Raw genomic sequence first — 22,802 nt, forward strand, 5'->3', positions numbered from 1 at the left:
GTGGCTGGTGACAATGAAGTAATTATTGGATTAAGTGAAAATGAAAATAAAATCAAGTTGTAAAATAATGCTGTATAAATTATGGTCCCATATTTTGGTCTTGTTCGCTCTGTCGCCAGGCTGGAATGCATTAGTGCAATCACAGCTCACTGCAGCTTTGCTCAAGGGATCCTCCTACCACAGCCTCCTGAGTAGCTGGGCCTACAGGTGCGTGCCACCACGCCTGACTATTTTTACAGTTTTTGTAGAGGCAGGGTCTAGCTTTGTTGCCCAGGCTGGTCTCAAACACCTGGCTTCAAGCGATCCCCCTGCCTTCAAAGTGCTGGGCTTACAGGCATGAGATTTTCTTTTTAATTAACAAAAACTAAAAAGCACAAGGAAGCACAATTTTCAAACAGCTGGCTTAGACTACAGGGTTGAAGGGACAGGTGGTGGGGACGGAATCTAACACTTCCAGCACCACACTGCTTAACTTGTTCCAATGCATATGTGGCATTTTTAAAATCTGGTGAAATAGAAAGAGGTTATTTCTATTGTAAAGGCAAATGTGCAAATGAACATTTATTTAAATGTCTCACATCAGAATATGGAAAAAAGAAACTGAAGTGAGTTTTATAGGAATCCCTTAAGAAAACACACTCTCTCTCTGATAAAGTGCATTTCTAGGAACAGGGCCGATTTCCTCTGCCTTCCACTAAGAACGGTAACATCACATTCTAGATGATTCTAGAACACATCCACCTCCTACAGAAGGCAGGGCAGACAATGATGGTAGGGTCTGCAGCAAAGACACAGGCTCCTTGAAGACGCCCATGGCGAGATCAGCCCCAGGTCGCCGCTTCCACAGACGGGCCTTTTCCTAAAGCGGATGAAGGGTGTCAAATAGGCCAGGTGGGAAATCAAGGAAGGAGTGAGCATGTTCCCAGGGGCTGTGGTGGGAGAAGTCATGACCATCTCGTGTGGGTCCTCCAGGAGAAACCCAGTGCAACTCGGGTGGCTGGGGCACCGTCAGCTGGGACTAGCAGGGTTGGAGCCAGACCCTGGGGGATGGAGTCTCCACAAGCACCAGGAGGGATGGCATTCCATCCGTCCATGCATTATTCTTCCTGAGAAATTTCTATTACTTGTATATTAAAAACACATGCTCACTGTTGAAAGATTATAAAATACAAAAAACAAGGAAAAAAAGATCTAGAATCCCACTGCCCAGGGGGAACCTCCACATTTTTAGTGTTTTCTGTCTACATTTTCCTATTGGATAATGGAAACAGACACCACTCTTCTGCTGGCACAGCAGACAGTTCTGTTCATTTTCTACAAATACGGAAATAAATGAACAAAGCAGCTGACCACATACCTCTTTTCTACAGAGCAGCTCTTTCTGGGCCCCCACTGCAGCTCCACGCTTCTCCACCCCCCGGCTCCTACACACCTCCCCATCTGTGGACCTACTGTGACACACGTGCACCCTGGAGGCCGGCTCCTTCTCCATCAGAACAGGCTGCCCAGGTCTAAAAGCCTCCTTCCCCCTCTCTACCAGGCTCACTCCTTTAGTCCCTTATGGGGGTACTGCCTGGGACAAGGACACAGGAAGTGAATTTCCAGGATATAGCATGTTTGAACATATCTGTGTCACACACACCCAACTGACGGGTCCCCAAAGGTGCACGTCTGTGGGTATGTCCTCCTGGTCTGGCCAGTTTCCCCACATGGGATGAATACATCTGAGGGGCAGCCGCAGTTCAGAAGAAGGGGCTGGAGGGCCAGTCCGTAGGCTGCAAACTCCCTCACCCCATGCCACTCTGGGAACAGGCCTGACCCTGACTCTCGGCTGTGGCTTCGGCCGCTCAACCCAGGGCCTCCTTCCCTGAGCTTCTGACTTGGTGGGGAGACAGGGGAGGCAAACTCCTTAGAGGGACTGTGAGGCGGCCTCCGGCCCTGCCATCTGCAGGGCTCTGTAGGACCACCTGGTTTCTCCCCACTGCCCTGTCCCGGTAGCCCCGGGTCAGGCACCAACCCCCACCCCGACCCACCCATGGTCCGGCTCATGAGGTTCTCCTGCAGCCCCCATGGCTGCCTGGGTTACCTCCCACTCTTTCCCTTTTGACTTCGTGTCTTGATCTGCCTTTGCTGTCGTTCCATGCATCTGTCCTCATGAAGGCTTAATCTACCATGTTTATCAGAAGTCTCAGCCTAAATTCATTCAATTTTTACCTAGAGATGAGGTGAGTACATGGGGCATTTTGAAAGGAGTCTGTGTTTAGGGTCATAGATATCTGTTTTGTTTATAGGACTCCTCAATAATAGAAATTGTTTACAAAAATGACTGGCTCTAAAGCTGGGCCTTTGTTCATGAAGACTGCTGTTTAAAGAGGAGCACTCGTAGATTCACGAAGCCCCAGGTCCAACACTCAGAGTCAGCACAGACTTCTCCTGTGCTAAAACACGCCCTGCGAACTCCAACAGGCTTGACAAGCTCTTCCGTAAGGCTCACACTTGACAGTTCCCAACCTCCACCCTCCTACCTGGCGTGATCTGGGTCCGTGTAGGGGACAGTTCGGATGCATTCACCCATGTAATTCACTGGGAAGGGCATCAGGAAGTGAGTCTTCATCTGCCAGGGCTTGAAGGTAGGTTCCTGAGGGACAAGGTGTGGTCAGAGGCGGATGTGCTGCCACGCACCGCCCACGGCACTGGGACCGGACCCATCTCAGGGGTCAGAGGCGGATGTGCTGCCACGCACCGCCCACGACACTGGGACTGGACCCATCTCAGGGGTCAGAGGCGGATGTGCTGCCACGCACCGCCCACGGCACTGGGACTGGACCCATCTCAGGGGTCCCATCTCCGTGATAGTCTGCAGCCAGGTGCTGGGAGGCGAGAGCAAGGCATTGCAGTTCCATCACTCCACATAATTTCTCACTGTAAAACTGACATGGAGTCCTCCAATCTTGACATGATGCTTTAAAGTATACTATTCAATTAACAACATTTCATTCTACACCGTTTATATCATGTATTTATATTTCATATCATATCATATTATATCATAGGAATGTGTTAAATCACTCTACTCCCCAAGGAACCAAACCAAACAGCATCAGCACCAGGCTGAGTGGCAGAAAGGATCTGTCAGGCTGCTCCACTGGCATCGACTCGGCTCGGGAGCTACGTTCAAAGGAGGGTGAGCTGCCTGGAAGGAGAACACCCGGAGCAGTGACCCTCTTCCTGGGCTCAGGGAAGACGCACCCCATACCAGGGCCCTCACCTCCTTGGCACAGGAGGACACACGCCCACCAGGGCCTTCACTCAGCACTATCTCAGACAGAAAAGGCTCAGCGTGGCAGTGACAAAGGATGCACTGAACTCACAACTCTAGGGACGCGCCAGCCCCACGGACAGGCAGAGAGACGAACGTTCACCATCAGCGGCCGACACAGCCGTGGAGGGAAGCACCGGCCCGCTGGGAACCCGGATGGGCTGTGGTTCTTACCATGACCAGCTTCCTAATAATCTGGGAGCCACGGGGAACGTGGGCATCTCCACCAGAGCTGCTGGGCACAGGTTTCTGAAAATCAAGTTTCCATGAGAAAAGAGAAAAATCCAGAACTCAAAATATAAGAATTAACAGAGTTTATAAAATTCACAGAGCTAATAACAAGTGTTAGGGCAGATTTGTTTAAGTGTTTTAAATAATAAACGCTTAAAAAAAAAAGACAGAAAATAAAAATAGGCTGGGCACAGTGGCTCGTGCCTATAATGCCAGCACTTTGGAGGCTGAGGTGGGAGGATTGCTTGGGTCCAGGAGTTTGAGACCAGCTTGGGCAATGTAGTGAGCTCCCATCTCAACAAAAAACTTTTTAAAAATTAGCTGGGCATGGTGGTGCACGCCTGTAGCCGCAGCTACTTGGGAGGCTGAGATTGGAGGACCACTTGAGCCCAGGAGGTCACGGCTGCAGCTAGTTGTAATGGCACCACTGCACTCCATCCTGGGTGCCAGAGACAGACCCTGTCTCAAAATAACAAAAACTAAAAAAAGAAATAAAGTGAATAAAAGAAATTAGAAAATTTTAAAATACATTTTCAGACAGTCAAGGAAAAGGTAGCCTTGTTATATGGTACAAAGAAAATATTTTAAGCTTTCTTTCTGCACTAATCTGTCAAATCAAGAAGAATGTAAAGTGAAAGGGCTGCAGGCAGAGGGGCCTGGAGCAGCAGGCGGCCACCTCCCATGGGCTCCACCCTCAGAGGCCAGCAGAGAGACCACACCCAGAATTGAACCAGGGATATGCAGACACCAACGGAGAAGACATGAGCGTCAACCTCCTCCACTGAGCAGCACGGCTTCTCTACTGACATCTGTGAACTAGACTACAACTCTCTTTGTAAGTTAATCAAATCTACTAAATTTTTACCACCGACATCACTGTTCTATGTCAAATCCATGGATTCATGAGTCATAGAAACAGCAGTGCCGGGCACGGTGGCTCACGCTTGTAATCCCAGCACTTTGGGAGGCCCAGGCGGGCGGATCACGAGGTCAGGAGATCGAGCCCACGGTGAAACCCTGTCTCTACTAAAAATACAAAAAATTAGCCGGGCGTGGTGGCGGGCGCCTGTAGTCCCAGCTACTCGGAGAGGCTGAGGCAGGAGAATGGCGTGAACCCGGGAGGCGGAGCTTGCAGTGAGCCGAGATTGCGCCACTGCACTCCAGCCTGGGCGACAGAGCGAGACTCCATCTCAAAAAAAAAAAAAAAAAAAAAAAAGACAAAAAACAAACCCAGCAGTAAACAGCCTTCTTCAGGCCACCGTTTGGGCCATTCCTCTGCCAGCGTATTCCAGCCGAAGTCTGTTTTCCCATCAGACTACTCACTGCAAGGCACAGGAGTGAGTGCAGGATCTAAGGCCACACCGCAGGGTCTGAACTCACTTAACTGGGCCAACACTGGACAAGATACTTAACCCTCCTGAACCTCAGTTTCTTCATCTGCGTATGGGGGATACGAACCCCCACATGCCGGACTGTTCTGAGAATTGAGTTAACACTTGTAAAACATGAGAGGGGCTCCTGGCAACTGCCAGGTGCTCACCGGGCGCCAGCACCATCAGTGCATACCTCGACCATGTGTGGGCGCACAGGCCTCCGTTCCTTCTTACTCCGACCGATGCTTCTAAGGAAGTCTTCGACCGCTTTTTCTGTCTGAGACATCTGCTGAGGAGTCGCATTTACTGAACACCTGTTTGAAAAATTACGTATACATAAAACCACTGTTAGAAAAAACAGTTTTAGTAATTCATCACATTTTGTATAACTCAATAATGTTGTTTTTATAGAAAATGTTCAAAGTGTTAAAAGAAACAGTAGCCAAACGTGGAAATACCACGGCCGCCTCCCTGCTCTGCAGTGCTTCAGGTTATCAAGAGATTTCCGCACAGTTCAATGTGGCAGCTAAAGAAGCCCTCCAGACGCGGAGCCTGAGACTCTAAACTCTTAAGATCTGCTAACCATGCCTTCAGAATTACACTATCAAAACACTGACAACTTTTAAAATTACTGTTCAGAAGTCATCAATTTGAAAATGTGAACTGGTTGTTAAAGCAGAACATTATAAAGTGCAAAAAATTACCATGCTCTCAAAGTTACATGAAAATAGAACTCTTCCAAATTCTACAGAATCGCAAGTAATACTATCATATAAAATCTACTTGAACTCTACAGTATATTGACAGAGTGTATATTTTTTCCTTTTGGCTGTAAATCCTGAACTTATTCTAGTTAAAGTAACAGCAGGTACCATTATATTAATACTAACTATATCCTAGGCATGTATGCTGCCTTTAAGATATTCTTTCTTTTATTCCTTACAATAAACCTCCAAAGGAAGGTTTTATGGAGAAGGAAGCAGAAGACCCAAGTGGGTCGGCTGCCAGGACCGCCTGGGAGCGAGTGTGAGTGCTGGCCCGGCACCAGAAGCCAGGCCTGCCTGAGCCCAATGCCAAGAGGCCCTGATCGCCAGGCTTCGCCTCTGGCCACCCACAGACCGCCCTGTAGAATCTGCCAGGGATTCTCAAGACATGACTGGGGAAAGAAATCAGGACTCTCTGTGAAGGAGGACGAGTGACTTCAGCAAACATTTTCTTGTTAAGTACTGACAAATACATCAGTGTCACTGACAATAAGATGCTGAAAATAAACTCTTAATCATTTTTAAACTTTATTCATGCTCACACACCTGAGGGCATAAGGCCAACAGCAGGTATAGGACTGAGCTGAGAGATGTTTCCTCAAAGCATCATATAATTTTATAGGAAACTGCACTTTTACTCTGGTCTTCAGCAAGCTCACCCTTGCAGATATCTCAGTTATGGACCATTTGCTTTTGGAAGCAATGTAACTACTTGCCCTCTACCCATTTGCACTTCTAGAACAAAATTAGCCTGCTTTCTTCCCCATCTCCTACAAGTTTTAATAAGCTTAAAATATTCTCTTAGTTTATTAGAACACTTGACATTTACAATAAATTCTATAACTTTACCTTTACCAAGCACTCTATCTTGAAGTTTCTACAAGTAAAAAATACCTAAAAACTATACTTAATAGAATGAATCACAAAATATTTAGAAACAAATGCACCTCATATTATCACCATTTAACAAGTGTTTCTTGATACGCGGGAACTTCCTTAGGATTGGTTTGATGTCTGTCATTTCTGCAATCCTCTTCATCAGACGCACCTGAGGCAGAGGACACTCGCTCAGAGAGAGGCGGGGGACGCTCGCTCAGAGAGAGGCGGGGGACGCTCGCTCAGAGAGAGGCGGGGGACGCTCGCTCAGAGAGAGGCGGGGGACGCTCGCTCAGAGAGAGGCAGAGGCCACGACAGACCCACTCCGTCTGAACCAAGCACCCATGACATCAGAACCCTGCTAGGGCAGGGGTTATGTGTGCTAGTGCGTGGCTTGAGGAGGGCTGGAACCGGGGTGCGGGGTGGTACAAAGGGGAAGATGAGTTAAAACCAACCAATCAATTCTTCCCATATTTGGTCAGTTACAAAGTTAGCACTTTGGGACATAAATTAATGTATTCCCAAAGAAATCAGTAACCCTGGAATATGTGGCTAAATCAGAGTAACAGAGGTTCTTTCCAAGCTTCCCACCTGATCCATCCCACTGAAGGTCTCCTGCAGGTCCCCTGCGGGCGTGAGGGTCCGGCCTGCCCTGATGGATGCATACAGGTGCCCGGAGTCAGGAATCCCATTGGCGAGCTCCTGGGCGGTCATCTTCACCAGCACCTTGAAGTGCTCCTCTTCTTCAAAGCACGGGCTGTGGAAAAAGGAGAAGAAGAAATTCCTGGAGACCCATTCATCATGTCCCTTCAGTATCATGGAAAGTTGATTTAAGTGTAAGTTTTCAGACTACTTTAACAACCAAAGAAATTTTATAAGTCCATATGAACTACAAGTAGAAGACTTGGAAATCAACAACACACACGATGGACAACCCTCGCAAATAAAATTACTTGTTAAATATTTCACTCCATAGATGCATCATGTCTGGCAGGTTTCGATCCAGGCAGAGAGAGGAGAAAAGCACACCCTGAACCAAAGAAAACACAGAAGAACAGAATTAGGGCCGAAACAAACAGTGACAGACACTGGAGAAAAAGTCCCCACCGCAGCTGTCATCTGACGGTACCAGGCTACCTGCTCGTAGGCGTCCATGTGCGAGTCGTCGGGGAGCACGTGGGGAGACGCGCTCATCCCTCCAGTCTTCAGTTCTATCTGCTGAGCCTGCTCCCGGTAGTCAAGGAGGCCACAGCCCAGCCTGACACAACAGAGAAGCATCACCCCGATTACAAGGCAGTCTTTACTGAATCATTTTTAAAATCGTGCATCTTGAATTACAAGTTGCTTCCATTAATTCAATAACCGCGGCTTTGCCAACCTCTTTACACTTCGAAGGTCATCAAGCAGGCGCACACTCTGTCCTTCGCCCTCAAGAGTTCACACGCCCCCTCCCCCAGGGAGACCCCAGTTTCTCCCGTCTGGGAAGTCAGTGTCCAGAGGCATAAGACACTTGGGCGGCCAACGTCTGCACTCAAAACAACATTCTAAAGTAGGCATTTCTAGTCGTAAGCTTTTCAATAAATGTTTTATGAGTACTCCCTCCTCTCTTTGCCCAGATCACTGTGATACATACTTCCTTTGCTTAAATGTCTGGTAGCCTGGGCGGGGGAGTCCAAAGACTAAAGATTTTTAAAGTTTTTAAGAAAAGCATTTGCCTCTCAGTACTCATGCTTTTGAAAGAAACATTCACAGTGACGCTGCTAATGCCAGAAATAATTGAGTCAAGGGAATGACCATGAAGTGTTTCCTCAACTGCTACAAAAGGATGAACAGTGGCAGCTATATTTAAAAAGAAAGGCAGGGAACTTTCAAAACCCTGAAGACATTTTTCCATCTGAGCGGACCCTCAGCCAGGGTGCAGAAGGTGTCACAGCCACGTAGCTTTCTGCAGCACGCAGACAACTTCATCTCCACAGAGGGAAGACCCCAGCTGCAAGTCAGGTTGGGCAGTGGTCCCTGACGCTGGCTGCAGGGTTCCCTGTTGCCCTATTATCCTGGATGGAATGGGAGCCCACAGCCCTGTCTACTGCTTGTCCTGCAACCTCGGCCATGGCAGAGCTGGGCAAAAAGTCAAGTGTTGATGTGTGCACTCATGTGTGTGTTTCCAGATATGTGCACACCCCACCTGGGGAGGACGCCAGCAACTGCAGGGTCAGCTCGGAGGAGGAGGCACGCAGGCAGCAGGCACACCTGTTCCCAAGGCAGCCCTGGGCCACACTGCACATCCAATTACTTACACTTTCGGATTAAACCATCAATCCTTTCCAAAGCTTCACAGATGCATATGCTGAGATAGAGATCTATAAGTATCTCCTTATATTATACCATAGATTCATAACTATTTCAATGTAATATAGTAAGAAAATGTTACTTTCATAAAAAATTCTAAACCAATATATTGTACACCATACTTACTAACATTGTAAGTTGTGATTCACTGAAGGTAATTCCTACTGATGCATTAGAACAATACAGATATGCACACAAAGCAGACATTAGTAAGACACACAAGGGTGTGTTGCGACTCGTACTTGGTGAGGACGCTGCAGAAGAGGGGCACATAGGGCCTCAGCTCCTCGGGGAGTGTGTTCAGGCTGGAGAAGGCCCGGAAATACACTATGCCATTGGTGGGCTGGGCACAGTACTGAACAGGGATATCTCCAGCTAGAAAAACAAAAGGGATTTAATTTTTATTGTTGCCAGTAAAATTTTAACCACTTGTAATATTTAAAAACAATGCTATTTATTGCTTTTTCAAGAATGGAGGTTTAAGACTTATACTAGAGTTTAGATAAATTTCCCTATTGTATTTTCATGATAATAAACTTTGGCCGGGCGCGGTGGCTCACGCTTGTAATCCCAGCACTTTGGGAGGCCGAGGCGGGTGGATCACGAGGTCAGGAGATCGAGACCACGGTGAAACCCCGTCTCTACTAAAAATACAAAAAAATTAGCCGGGCGTGGTGGCGGGCGCCTGTAGTCCCAGCTACTCGGAGAGGCTGAGGCAGGAGAATGGCGTGAACCCGGGAGGCGGAGCTTGCAGTGAGCCTAGATCGCGCCACTGCACTCCAGCCTGGGCGACAGAGCGAGACTCCATCTCAAAAAAAAAAAAAAAAAAAAAACTGGAACTGTCTTCAATAGTAAAGCAACCTGTGCTCTCCAAGGAATGGGAAAGGAAGGATGGAACCATTACCTTCTGGTCCCGTAACTGCGAGTTCCAGTTACTCAACCTCTCCACGTCAACCAGACGGAACTCCGACCAGGTGCCCCCAAGACCCCTGGGCCCACGTCGCACCCGTCCTCAGCGCTGCTCATCTTCCCCAACAGGCCCTGCCACTCTCTGGCCCCACAACAGAAGGCTGCCCCAGGGCCCCAAACGAGGCTCCTGGTGTCCCCCACCCACTCTTCCGGACCTCAAGGGGAGGGCTGGGCATTCAGCTTCGCATGTCCCTACCTAGCAGAGTGCCCTAGACCAGCGAAGGGACCAAGGCACGGAAGGACGACTGATTTATTCTCACTCTTAGCAGACACTTAACGAGATTCACGGACAAAAACTGCCAGGGTTAACAGATCAGAGGAATGTCAGCCTCGATTTCCACTCACATGTGCACGCGCACACACACACACACGAAAATAAACAAGATACAAACATGACAAGCGCTATCAGAAGACAAAAGGCGGGCTGGAGACGCTTCACAGAACACAGGGATGCCCAGGGTAAAATCCCATCCCCGTCCTCGAGGTACAAGTGAGAGCCATGCTGCCCTCAGCTCAGTCACGTCCAGCCACACCCGCTGGTAAGCTCAGCATCAACATCGTCCCAGGTGAGGTTACCCCAAAGACGCCTCTCCTGCTACTAGCCAGGAGCCAGAGAGAAAGGGGGCACCCTGAGAACCCAAAAGCAGTGACAGACCACGGGACAAAAGGTACCACGGAACAAAAGGTGCCACAGAACGAAACATGTCATGGAACAAAACGTGCCACGGAACGAAATGCCAGGACACGGCAGGGGGATAAACCTGGCCTCCAACTCCCTTTCAACTCAGCACTCACCTTTCCGGGGGCTCTTGTGCCTCTGCTTCCTCTATGCTAACGGGAGGGTAAATATTTGGGACAAGGGGCTCTGAGGATGCCTCTATTTTTAAAACTGCACTTAATACAGTCACAGCATAACCCAAATCCTCATTTGATTCTAGAAGCAGGAAATCAGAGCGCCCTATCAAACCCCTCTCAGGAACACACACACAGGCTCTTACTGAGTGAACAAGTCTATCACCACCGAGAGTTAAGAACAAGGCAGAAGACACGTGTAGAGCAAGACTATGAATGCACAGGGCTGCTCGAGTGTTTCAGGGAAAACCTGCAAGATGTGACTCTACTGCTTCTGTGAGGAGTGATATTTAATTTCCCCAAGGAACCCGAGACCTGGGAAAAGCGTAGTGTTCACAGTGACCTGTCAGGACCACGTCCAACTCTGTGACAGGTATGGTGGGCTCAATATCTGAAACTTTCAACGCTGGCAGACAAGAGGCATCTTGAGGTTTGCTTTGTTGAGTCCGTAATTCTAAACCTAAAATAGAAACAAGAAAAAGGAATATTCAGGGCCATAATTAAAAGGTTTGATGCAACTTATCTCCTGTGTTATTATCTTAACATCCAGAATTAGCCGTCCACGCCAAGTGTGGGGAGTACAGGAGCATGTGGTTTGCAAAGTATCTCCTATTTCCAGGCTGACCAGATTGAGACGCACTAATAACCTGCTTAGTAGGTAGCCCTTTTCCTAATTCTCATTTTCAATTATTGAACAATTCTGCTGAGGAGTGGTGGTTTGCTCAAGCAGGTTTCTCCTGCACCCTTCCAAACTTTACAATTAAATAGATTCAACTTGTTTTTAGAGTTTTCAAACCATTTCTTGTTGGACTGAAATTTAGTGATCTTTATACTTACCTTCTTTTTGTTTTGAGACAAGGTCTGGCTCTGGGCACCTGTGGAGGAGTGACACTGCCTGAGATGGTCACTGCACCCCAAGGTCCTGTGTCTAAGTGCGTGGCACGCTCTCAGGGAACTTTAGAAGGTGGAAATGGAACATGGGGGAGGTCAACCCAGCAGACACCAGGAGTGCTGTCTGCGGGGGCTGAGTTAAAGTGGGAACTCTGCACAGCCCTCCCTGGGAGTCGTGGAGTCATGCATTTGTGTACTCCAGGCTGGAGTACTCAGCTCACTGCAGCCTCTGCCTCCTGGGCTCAAGTGATCCTCCCACCTTGGCCTCCCAAAGTGCTGGGATTCCAGGCATGAGTCACTGCACCTGGCCCTATACTTGTTTTCTATTGTTTCATTTTCACTAATTTCAACAAAAGACTTACACAAGTGCATAAATCACACAAATTACAGTGGTGCTTAAAAAGACACTTCCTGGGCCTGACAGTCCACGCATCAATGAGGGAGGCAGCACCTTCACAGCGGACTCCTTCACTGAGCCACAGCCTATGTGGAGGATCCAGAAGACCCAGGCGTGCTCCCCGCCCTGATGGCCATCAGTGAAGCGGCTTCACAGTGCTACACCGAGCCAAGCAAGTACACAAATGCATGATTCCACGACTCCCAGGGAGGGCTGTGCAGAGTTCCCACTTTAACTCAGTCCCCGCAGACAGCACTCCTGGTGTCTGCTGGGTTGACCTCCCCCATGTTCCATTTCCACCTTCTAAAGTTCCCTGAGAGCGTACCATGCACTTAGACACAGGACCTTGGGGTGCAGTGACCATCTCAGGCAGTGTCACTCCTCCACAGGTGCCCCACCGTGGGCTCCAGCCCTCCTGTCCACCTCTGGAGCCGCAACTGCCATCAATGAGCACCCCTGCTCCCAGCAGCATCTGGAGCCCAGGCTCCCAATGGCACGGAGCTCAGACCTGGGCTCTGCAGGCTTCCCCTGCCTGCTTGCCACCTACCTAACATCCTGACTTTCCTGACCTCACGCCACTCGGAGGTGTTCTAATCTGTGGCTTTGCCACGAAGCTCCCTCCTGCCTCTTCCCCGACCCAGCTTCCCCTGTGGTCCCTGGGCCCACCTGCACTAGAGCACGCCACAGCTACCCTGACATCCAGAGCTCCTTCTCTGAACGCACTCACTCACAGGCGGTAGAAAAAGCCTCTGGCACTTTCTCCTCTGTTTTCTTTCAGCACATCACACACTCCCTGATGGTGGAGGCTTTACCCCTTCACAGTGCTTAAGACACACACAAGACCAGAAGGTGGAAGATTCAAGCTTTTACTACATCGTTTCCCATTCCCCTTTTCTGCATTGTTGTTCTCTACAGATTGGCTTTTAATTCACAGAACCCTAACACTGCCGTGCACACTTGAAGACTTATTGACCTGAAATAACCATTCAATGCACTAGCACTGTGCCCTCCTTTAAAGGAGCTCTGCAGTGAGTGCGTAAAGGAGAAATCTGTAGTGTGAGCACTGCTCATGAACCTACTGGTTTGGACTACAGTATACGGGGTTTTCTTAAAGCACTATTGAGTCCAGGCCACGAATATGAAGTAATTTAGGAAACGTACAACCTGTTGCCTACTCATGGAATTATCTTGTGTACTCATGAATAATTTCAATTAAAAGAGGGAAGATTGGAGCTTGTCAATTATCACAAAACAGAGCTTAATAAGGGGAAAGAAAAAAGACTAAGGTTAAAAAAAATAGAGCTTAAAACAGTTGTCTCTAGTCTCTACTAAAAATACAAAAAATTAGCCAGGCATGGTGGCGGGCGCCTGTAGTCTCAGCTACTCGGGAGGCTGAGGCAGGAGAATGGCGTGAACCCGGGAGGTGGAGCTTGCAGTGAGCCGAGATCGTGCCACTGCACTCCAGCCTGAGTGACAGAGCAAGACTGTCTCACAAAAAAAAAAAAAAAAAAAAAAAAAAAACCAGTTGTCTCTAAATAAGAATTCAGATAGAAAGAGTAAGAGCAGGTTACAAATTGACATTAATTTTTCTTTTACATGATGTAACTTCAAACTTAGCATGATCAAAATGGAGTCACTTTCCACCTAACGTCCACTCTTACCTCCTGACAAGCCTGACAATTTCTCAGAATCCCAGCCCAACTAGCTTTTTTAACAGGAAAAGTAAGTGCATGTGTGTATGTGTTGCATCTATTTTTAAAAGGCTTAACACATAACTTACAAGCAATAATATTCACAATTTTAAAGACTCAACTGAGTTCTGACAACTGTGGCAAGTTATGAAGCCACCACATCATAGTACTGGCCTTTCTAGCACCCCAAAACTCTCCCATCCCCACTACAGTCAACCACACCCTGACTGGGCCTCCAGCAGCTTCTCAACTGCTCTCTGTCCCTGCAGCTTTGCCACATCTAGGCTTCCCACGAATGGCCTCGGGATGTCATCTTGCGCCCAGCTTCTTTCCCTTTGTGGGAAGCTTCGAGATGCACCAATACCAAGCGCGCATCATTGTTGCGCTCCTTTGCAGCTAGTGGCATTTCTTTGTAAGGATGTACATGTTGATGGAAATCTGGGTTGTTTCAAGTTTTGTGCGGACACCTGTTTTCATTTCTCTTGAAGGAACACTAGGAGCGGGGCCCTTCCTGGTCCGTGCATGTTGGCTGGCACTGTGAGAACTGTGACCCTGTTTCCTAGGTGGCCACACCCATTTTGGCTTTGTCAGCACGTGAGCACTCCCCCTGCCTCTCAGGATTGACAACATTTGGTGCTGGCAGTAATTTTTAAAATGTTAGTCATTCTAGTAGGTGTAAAATGGTATATCACTGTAGTTTTAATCTACATTTTTCTAATAATGATGATACATTTCCCTAATAAAGTAATGAGATTATTTCCCATGTAATGATTTATGTGCCTATTTGCCATTAGGATCTGTTAGATGATATCTGTCAAAATCTTTTGCCCATGTGTTAATTGGGCTGCATGTTGTCATTACTGAATTGTTCATTTTTCGTATATTCTGAATACCAGCCTTTATCAGATACCACTTTTGCAAATGTTTTTTCCCAGAGGCCGAACTCCCTCTGAGAATCCATTTGGGTCCCCTTCTCTCCCCTGGCCTCCTCCCTTCCTTTGCTCCACCCGGCTGCTCCCCCAGCCGCTGCCAATCCCCGTCTCACTTTTCTTTCCACTCCCACCATCCTGGCCTAGGTCGTCATGCCACGCTTAGGTGTCTAATTGCCTCTCAGCAGTTTTCTCCATCCAATTTCTCTATTTTTCTGCAAAACTATCCAGAATGAGGCTGCAGCTATGCTGCTCACTGACCTGGCAGTTCTCCTGCCTTAATACATGAAGCACCTGTGTGCTCCCTATCTTCCACACAGGCCCTCCCCAGAGCCAACGGACACACCTGTCTCCCCCACACACGCCGTCCTCCCTCCATGCCCACCGCTCCACCATCCCTGTGTGTCCCACGCCTGTCCCACAGAATCCTGGTGCTGCTCTGCGGCTGGCACACACCCTCTATGCCTGAGACAGGCCCCTTCCCAACACACAGCTCTCACTGTCCACACTGCTCACAGGCCATGCAACACGCACTGCAACAGAACAATGGTACTGGCATATTATGGCACCTGGTAAATAAAAAGTATTTACAAAATCTGTAAAATAAATACATCTTTTCAAGCTACTTCTTTTCAATGACTCCTGCGTTGCCTACTGAGCTACAAGGGCAATTTTCTGAGAATATCTGAACTCACTGCACCGAACGTGGGTTCTGTTGGCGCCCGGCGGACACCTATGGGTTGAAATAATACCTGCCTCCAACTACTAACTCACTAACAAGTCCACTAGGCCCGAGTGCAGGTTCGGGACTCGCCAGCTCGGAAGGAAGCCTCTGACCTTTCTCGTAGATCTGCTGCCTGTCTCCGGGGGACAGAGCCTCGACCTTCTGCTTGAGCTTCGTGGCTTCCACCTGTGCCTGCTTCTTGTGATACTTGTCATCTGGCCTCATCGATAAAGTCAGCTTATGCTGGTTATTCTGCAGCAACCACAGCAACAACAAAAGCCAAGTGAAAACAAGATCTTATTACATCCTAACACTCAACGAGCTTCTGCTGGTGTGTTCTCGGTCCTGTAGTTCCACTTTCCCACTTTAAAAATAGTAATAATAGAACGCACCTCAAGAATTGTTTTGCCGATGCAAGTACACAAGCCTTATAAAATGCTTACCACCATACCTGCCTATGTAGTAGGCACAGAATTCATATATGCTGTTATTCTACTATTATTATTATTATGGTCATTAAGTCTCAAACATATCAATACTAATCATTTTCATTACATCTTAGTTGTAAAAAGGTTTGCACTTTTAAGTACTACAGATCTTGGATTTTAGTCTAAATTGAAGATAATACAGAATTCTATTTTTTGTCCAGTGTTCATTCTACTATTAACTTCTAAAAGGCTAGAACTACACTTCCTATTCAATACTTTATAAATTATTAGAACAAAATACATGTTGATGTAATATAAAAATTAACGTTAGGTGATTTCATGTCCTTTCCTTGTTTCAACAATTAAAAAACTACACATGCACAAAATGCTCCCATATAAAATACTACAAACAGAGGTGAGATAACTAGAAGACACCAGAAAGTTCATGGAAAATAACTTACAACAGCTGAGAGAAACTGCAGGTCAAATTATTAAATCGTATCTCATGTCTAAAACAATGGAACCTACTGGAGAGTTCCCCTTCACAGCAGATAACAGTCTCTCCCACCACGGGAACCCTTTTTAAAAGTTCTACCATAGTAAGGAGTACAAAGCAAGGAACAGGCAACCAAGCACAACTGCCTAAAAATCTGAGAAAACAAACGCACAAGCATCAAAAGAATTCACTCACGAAAACCAGAAGATTCATTACATTTGGGTGACTGTTCTCGTATTTTATATTCTTCTACTAATAAAAGAACAATATATGCAGATGTTTTGTTCATACACACAAACATACATATATTCACATACTAAAAATGCACATATACATTCATCTAAAAAAACTATCACCTTGTATTACAATCTGGAAAATAAATTAAGTTAATGTAAGCATTTAAATTTTTAATTGGAAATTAAGTCACTCATTAACAGAAATTACTTAAAATGTATAGATTATGTTCCTAATATTCCTTTCATTAGTATAAAATTCAACTTCAAAATTAGAGAAATGAATTATCCAACTTTCTTACCTTAAAATACTGTTTTACTTTTTCCTGCAAAAATTTTGGATTTTCCTGTAGGCACTGTCTGAATTTAGCCAACTGATTTCCCAACTGCAAGAGCTCCACAGGGTCCCCATCGTGGTTCCAGCAAGAAGCTATGTACTGGAAGGAAGAGTTCCACATCCACAATGCAGCTGGTACCACACAGTACAACCTCCACAAACAGCCCAGACTTGAGATTCAGATCCTAGTTTCTATATTTAAATATACCACAGATGATTGTTTATAACAAAAGTCACATAATTCTTTGGATGGAGAAACAAAAAACTTACTTTAGCCCTATTTTGTTCTAATAAAATAAAAAGCACAGGCTGAAATAATGTTTAGGAAATAACCAACAGATTAGTAATCAACAGATTAGTAATAACAAGTACTAACCAACAGATTAGTAATAACAGATTAGTTATAAATCCTGCAGCACACCAACATGGCACATGTATACATATGTAACAAACCTGTACATTGTGCACATGTACCCTAAAACTTAAAGTATAATAATAAAAAAAACCTTACCCATTTAAAGTAATCTATTTCACATAAAAATATCAAACTATTATAAAAGTAAATTTATATTTGATCAAAACCAGTATAACTTTCAAGGTTCAAATGAAAAGTGCTATCAATATCCATCTATATTTTTAGTGCATCAAAACCACTAATTAACAAAGTCAAAAAAAAAAAAAAAGTTGAGAAATCACTTACTGATGTCAGCATCAGCCCAAAGCTGGTAGACTGATGTTTCATCTGTATTTCAATTTTATGAAGTAAAGCCTCAATTCGATCATCTTCAAATCCTTTCCTAAAGAATACAGTGAAGAACAAAGATGGGCCAGACACAATGGCTCATGCTTGTAATCCCAGCACTTTGGGAGGCCAAGGCAGGAGGACTGCTTGAGGCCAGGAGTTTAAGACCAGCCTGGGCAACAAAGAGAAAGCCCATCTCTACTATAGAAAAATTAGCTGGGCATGGTGGTGTGCACACTAGTTCCAGCTACCTGGGAGGCTGAGGCAGGAGGATCACCTGAGCCTGGTAGGGGAGGAAAAGGCAGTGAACCAAGATCATGCCACTGCACAGGCTGGGTGACAAAGCGAAACCCTGTCTCAAAACAAAAACCTAAGAAGCTGAAGAGTTTTAGTAACAGAAGGTAGCAAAGATAAGATCAAAACAACTAAATATGAACAAATGCATGTTATATGACTGAGAGGGAAGGCCGAAACAATGGATCAGGCTCAGCTCCTCCCGAAAAGCATGCAGGAATGAGGAACGAAAGCAGATTGTTACAAACAAGCCACACTCACTCAACTACTTCATCAATCGTTCTGTCCACGAGGCTTCTGACGGTCTCAATGTCTTTCTCCGCAATCCCCTGGAGGCCGACACTGAAGTAGGCCTCCCTCGTGTAGCCATTATATCTAGAAGACAAAACCAGAAATGATGCACTGGAATTCGGGCACGTTCATCATGCCCTCATAACATGCTTGATTTAAAGATCAGAACGAAGCCCTTTAAACTCCAGCCCCTCCACTGAAAAGCACATTAAAGCAGTGTTCTCAAGTAACTGGTTCTGTGTACATCCATGTCATTTTTACATCTTTTTTTAAAAATAAAATTTAAACTTTTGAGTTACGGCAGGATAAATATCAAAACAGAGAACTGCTGAGTTTTACAGAATTTTAAAAATTCCTGTAGTCCCAGCTACTCTGGAGGCTGAAGCAGGAGAATGGCATAAACCTGGGAGGCGGAGCTTGCAGCGAGCCGAGATCGCGCCACTGCACTCCAGCCTGGGTGACAGAGCCAGACTCCGTCTCAAAAAAAAAAAAAAAAAAAAATTTCTAATACTTAATGACCTGACCTGTAAGAGACAACAGCATGACATTCTGAGGCCCTGGAAAAGCTGTCTTTGTGCTGGGTGTTTTCTTTTGGACAAACGCCCCCTTGAGGGGACACAAATGGCTGGCATTGGATCCAGGATCTCATCCAGAGCTCCCCGATGGGGGCGGCCATCCTGTGCACCATCAGACACTCAGCAACTTCCTGGTCCACCATCTTCCGATTATAGCAATCAAAAATCCAAAAATGTTCCAGACATTGTCAAGTGTGGGGCGGGGACAGGGTGTGGAGGTGGAGGAGCAAAACTGCCCCCAACCAATGAGAACTACTGATCTAATCTAATCATAAACTCACCCAACATCAGGAGAAAAGTCTGTGCCAAGGCCAGATTCAATCAAAGCTTTGTAAAAGGGAGAATTGGGCCCAGAAGTCAAGAGTGAAGACAGAAGACTTAATGTGAAGGCTTCAAACGTGTCGGTAATGCTGCATTGAAAAAAAAAAAAGGAAAGGGGAGGTAAGAAAAGAGTAAAGGGAAAATTATTGGCCCTTATGCACATTTTATTTAAAATCACTACACATCTTTCTAGAAATTCTTGCATTTCAACATTTATTTTAACAATTTTATGAGCAAAAGAGAATTTCCCTTAAATACCAGGATTTTTGAAGGGGGGTGCAAACCATAAAATTAACTTCACCGCACATGAAATGCTCACCATGTGACAGCCTGCCAAGCACTTTTCACACGTGATTTAAATGACAGGCACAGTGGCAGCACCATTAAGGAGACAAGGAACAAGCCAGGAGAGGTGCCAGCCACGGAGCTGCAGGCTGAGCACAGGAGGGCCCAGAGCCCAAGCCTTCCCTTCCTGAACACGCACCAGCACGGTTCCGACCTAGTCTCGTGAAACCACCGGAATTACAAAGTTTTGTATGTGGTATATTTTGCCGAGGTGCGTGTTCATAGTACCATTCTCACACTCAAAGGGACCTGTGACCCCAAAATGTGAGCAATTGCTGGTCTGACGCGGTCTTTTCTCTGCAGGAATAAAGCTTTGAAATACAATAAGTAAAAGACTTTTCTTCTGGAGGGCTATCAAAAATGATTTTCCTCAAAAACCATTTTGGATGTTATTAAAAACTTTTGACATTTTGTGCTCTATTCCTAAAATCCACTTAACCCCTGAATCCTAACTGTATATTAATTTACATTTAATTGTAGAACTCACTTCTGAACCTTCTAATAGGAACATTTTCCTCATGTTTTTGTCTTGTATGAGCTTTGACAGCATATACTTACTCTGGTAAGAGGACGCTAATGCTGACGGTTGTTTGTTTAGAGGGATCTGTAGCAAATGAATCTGGGCCACATGTTATCTGGAATTCCCTCTGCAAAATGATGTAACGTTGTGAGTAGGCACAGTGTCTGACGGTTGTCAACTACTCTAGGTTATCTGGATACACAAAATGGAGCAAAACATGCTTTCCACTAAGCTAACTTTCCTTTCAAACAAACGACGACTCTTTTGGCTTGAAAAGCTCTCCCATACTCTGTACCGACCATGACAGCCTCTGAAATCCCATCATGAACACCCAGTCCAAGTCCTCATGTCAACATATTTACCAGGAAGGACACAAACATGGTGGGGCACTCACAGGCTTGTCCCAGGGTGTCTGAGCTGGTACCGCGGTGCTTGGTTCAATTTTCTGGAATTTGCTCAGTGCTTCCTCATGAATCTGTTTCAGATGCTGTTCTAATGGAAAATTACCGTACGTGAAGAACCTAAAATTTTAAGGGAATATAATTAGTCTGTTTTAAAGATTTGAGATCAAGTACTGTCTTTTTCACTGAAACACAGTGCACAGGAGTGCCCCTTATCCAAGGTCTCGCCTTTCGGTTTCAGTCACCCTTACTCAACCAAGGTCCAAAAATATCACGGTACTTTGAGAGACCAAAATTCATGTAACTTATTACAGTATATTGTTACAATTGTTCTATTTTATATTAGTTATTGTTGTTAACCTCTCACTGTGCCTAATTTATAAATTCAACATTCATTCACAGGGCATGGTGCTATTCCTGGCTTCAGGCATCCGCTGGAGTGCAGTGGCACCATCATAGCTCACTGCAGCCTCAAGCTCCTGGGCTCAAGCAATCCTTCTGCCTCCTGCCTCAGCCTCCTGAGTAGCCAGGACTACCAGGACTATACCACCACACTTGGTTTTGGTTTTTGAGACAGACTCTCGCCCCATGCCCCCAGGCTGGAGTGCAATGGCGCAATATCAGCTCACTGCAACCTCTGCCTCTCGGGTTTAAATGATTCTCCTGCCTCAGCCTCCCAAGTAGCTGGAATTACAGGTGCTCAAAACCACGCCCAGCTAATTTTTGTATTTTTAGTAGAGATAGGGTTTCACCATGTTGGTTAGGCTGGTCTTGAACTCCTGACCTTAGGTGATCCGCCCATCTCGGCCTCCCAAAGTGCTGGAATTACAGGCATGAGCCACCGCACCCAACTGGCTAATTTTTAAGTTTTAGAGACGGGTTCTCACTATGTTACCCATGCTGGTCTCAAACTCCTGGCCTCAAGCAATCCTCCCATTTTGGTCTCCCTAAACGCTCAGATTTGCACACATGAGCCACCACACCTAGCCAAAAATCGATCCTTCAATTTTAAACTTCATCCAGAGATGTGACAAAAACCAAATGAGTTATTTGTTAAAATACTTTATAACCCTAGGTACAGTAATATAGTAATCCAACTGACAATTTCACAAAACTCAATTTTTGGCAACAAATTCAAGGTTACACACATTTATAAAGATAACACATTTATTCAACCAAAGGAAAAAGGTTACAATGACGGAATTTATCTTTTTCTTTACTATGTTGCCTGAGCTACAGTTAAGGTTTGGAAACTAGTATCTTACAGAACCTTCAGAAATTTCTCACTCTAGAATTTAGAAACCAATTTTATACTCTGGGGGTTGAGAGAATCCAGGAGTAATCACCAACCCTAGTGTCCAGATGCTGCTCTCCAAAGGCCCTTCCCCATTATCCACAGAAATCAGAGCTCCCTGGGGAAACAGACAGTTGAACCTCTGGAGCAGGGAGGGCCTGGGTGTGCATGTGTTAGGGAGGTGGGGGTGGGGGCGTAGAAACCAAAGAAGTTAGACCAAAACGGGCCCACAGCTGGGGCAAATGTGAGCATAAAAATGAATAAATTCCATCTGATCACATAATCTCAAATATATACATATACAGAAATATTTCTGTGAGGTCAGAGTGGTACTAAAAAACAAAACAAGACTGGGGAAGAAAAAAAAGAAGAAAAGAAAGAACTCTCTTCTCCATGTTGGGCGCAGTGGCTCACGCCTACAATCCTGAGGTCAAGGTGGGCAGACTGTTTGATCTCAGGAGTTCGAGACCAGCCTGGGCAACATGGTGAGACTCTGTCTCTACAAAAAAAATATATAAGCACTAGCTGGACATGGTGGTGTGCGCCTGTAGTCTCAGCTACTCAGGAGGCTGAGGCTGCAGTAAGCCAAGATCACACCACTGTACTCCAGCCTGGGGGACAGAACCAGACCCTGTATTTAAAAAAAAAAAAAAAAACAAGACAGCCTCTTCTGTCACCATTAGAGGTAGTTCCTGCACCACCCCTCCGCCTCCAACTGGACTTCCCAGGGAGAACAGCCAGCCCTGCCTTTTCCACAGAACCATATTTCAAGATAACCCGATGGCCCCAGCTGATGTGGAGCTCTTCTTTGAAGTCCAGCAAACAAATGAAGAAATTACAGAATTAGAAAACTTCACAAACTCTAATACAGTAATTGATGCAGGCAATAATCCTCAATGAACACGAAAACCATTAACAGGTTGATGAGGAACTCATTATCACAGGACACCAGAAACTCAAGCCTGCCAGATGGTCTGTGGCTGAAGGGAAAAAGCAGATCTTCACAAGGCAGTGGCCGACTCTCGGCATGGACCCCGCTGGTGTGAGATCCCCAGTGGAGGCAAGCAGGCCTCACATGATGGTAGGATGTGGCCGTCTATGGCGAGCTCCCCGCGAGGGACTCTGCTTAAAAAGGCGCAGCCGGATTCAAACTAAGTCTT

The 22,802-nt window shown here is 46.0% G+C and overlaps 1 protein-coding gene and 1 long non-coding RNA gene across 8 annotated transcripts in view; one reads left to right on the forward strand and one right to left on the reverse strand.

Moving 5' to 3' along the window:
• The window catches only part of PITRM1 (pitrilysin metallopeptidase 1), a 36,200-nt gene that overhangs the window by 3,085 nt on the left and 10,313 nt on the right, over positions 1-22,802 (reverse strand). For 4 of the 7 annotated variants that reach the window (XR_008660630.2, XM_055296364.2, XM_055296367.2 and 1 more), the window contains 16 exons: positions 20,342-20,468; positions 19,986-20,074; positions 19,043-19,171; positions 18,157-18,270; positions 17,560-17,656; positions 16,825-16,959; positions 15,479-15,617; positions 11,077-11,193; positions 9,155-9,287; positions 7,701-7,821; positions 7,517-7,593; positions 7,155-7,320; positions 6,635-6,735; positions 5,117-5,237; positions 3,494-3,568; positions 2,526-2,638 (listed from right to left, as the gene is read on the reverse strand). Coding sequence is in view for 6 of the 7 variants with exons in the window: in XM_055296364.2 (XP_055152339.2) it covers positions 2,526-2,638; positions 3,494-3,568; positions 5,117-5,237; positions 6,635-6,735; positions 7,155-7,320; positions 7,517-7,593; positions 7,701-7,821; positions 9,155-9,287; positions 11,077-11,193; positions 15,479-15,617; positions 16,825-16,959; positions 17,560-17,656; positions 18,157-18,270; positions 19,043-19,171; positions 19,986-20,074; positions 20,342-20,468 (1,854 nt within the window). In the remaining variant the exon portion in view is untranslated. Of the gene's footprint in view, positions 1-2,525; positions 2,639-3,493; positions 3,569-5,116; positions 5,238-6,634; positions 6,736-7,154; positions 7,321-7,516; positions 7,594-7,697; positions 7,822-9,154; positions 9,288-11,076; positions 11,194-15,478; positions 15,618-16,824; positions 16,960-17,559; positions 17,657-18,156; positions 18,271-19,042; positions 19,172-19,985; positions 20,075-20,341; positions 20,469-22,802 lie in introns of all 7 variants that reach the window. The other 3 variants (XM_055296368.2, XM_055296365.2, XM_055296363.2) reach the window with 2 other exon arrangements.
• Positions 399-11,255, forward strand: LOC134731614 (uncharacterized). Its single transcript, XR_010114033.1, has 2 exons — positions 399-891; positions 9,765-11,255. It is a non-coding gene; the product is annotated as an uncharacterized lncRNA (long non-coding RNA).

This window comes from Symphalangus syndactylus, chromosome 10 (genome assembly GCF_028878055.3).
Source record: "Symphalangus syndactylus isolate Jambi chromosome 10, NHGRI_mSymSyn1-v2.1_pri, whole genome shotgun sequence".
NCBI lineage: Eukaryota > Metazoa > Chordata > Mammalia > Primates > Hylobatidae > Symphalangus > Symphalangus syndactylus.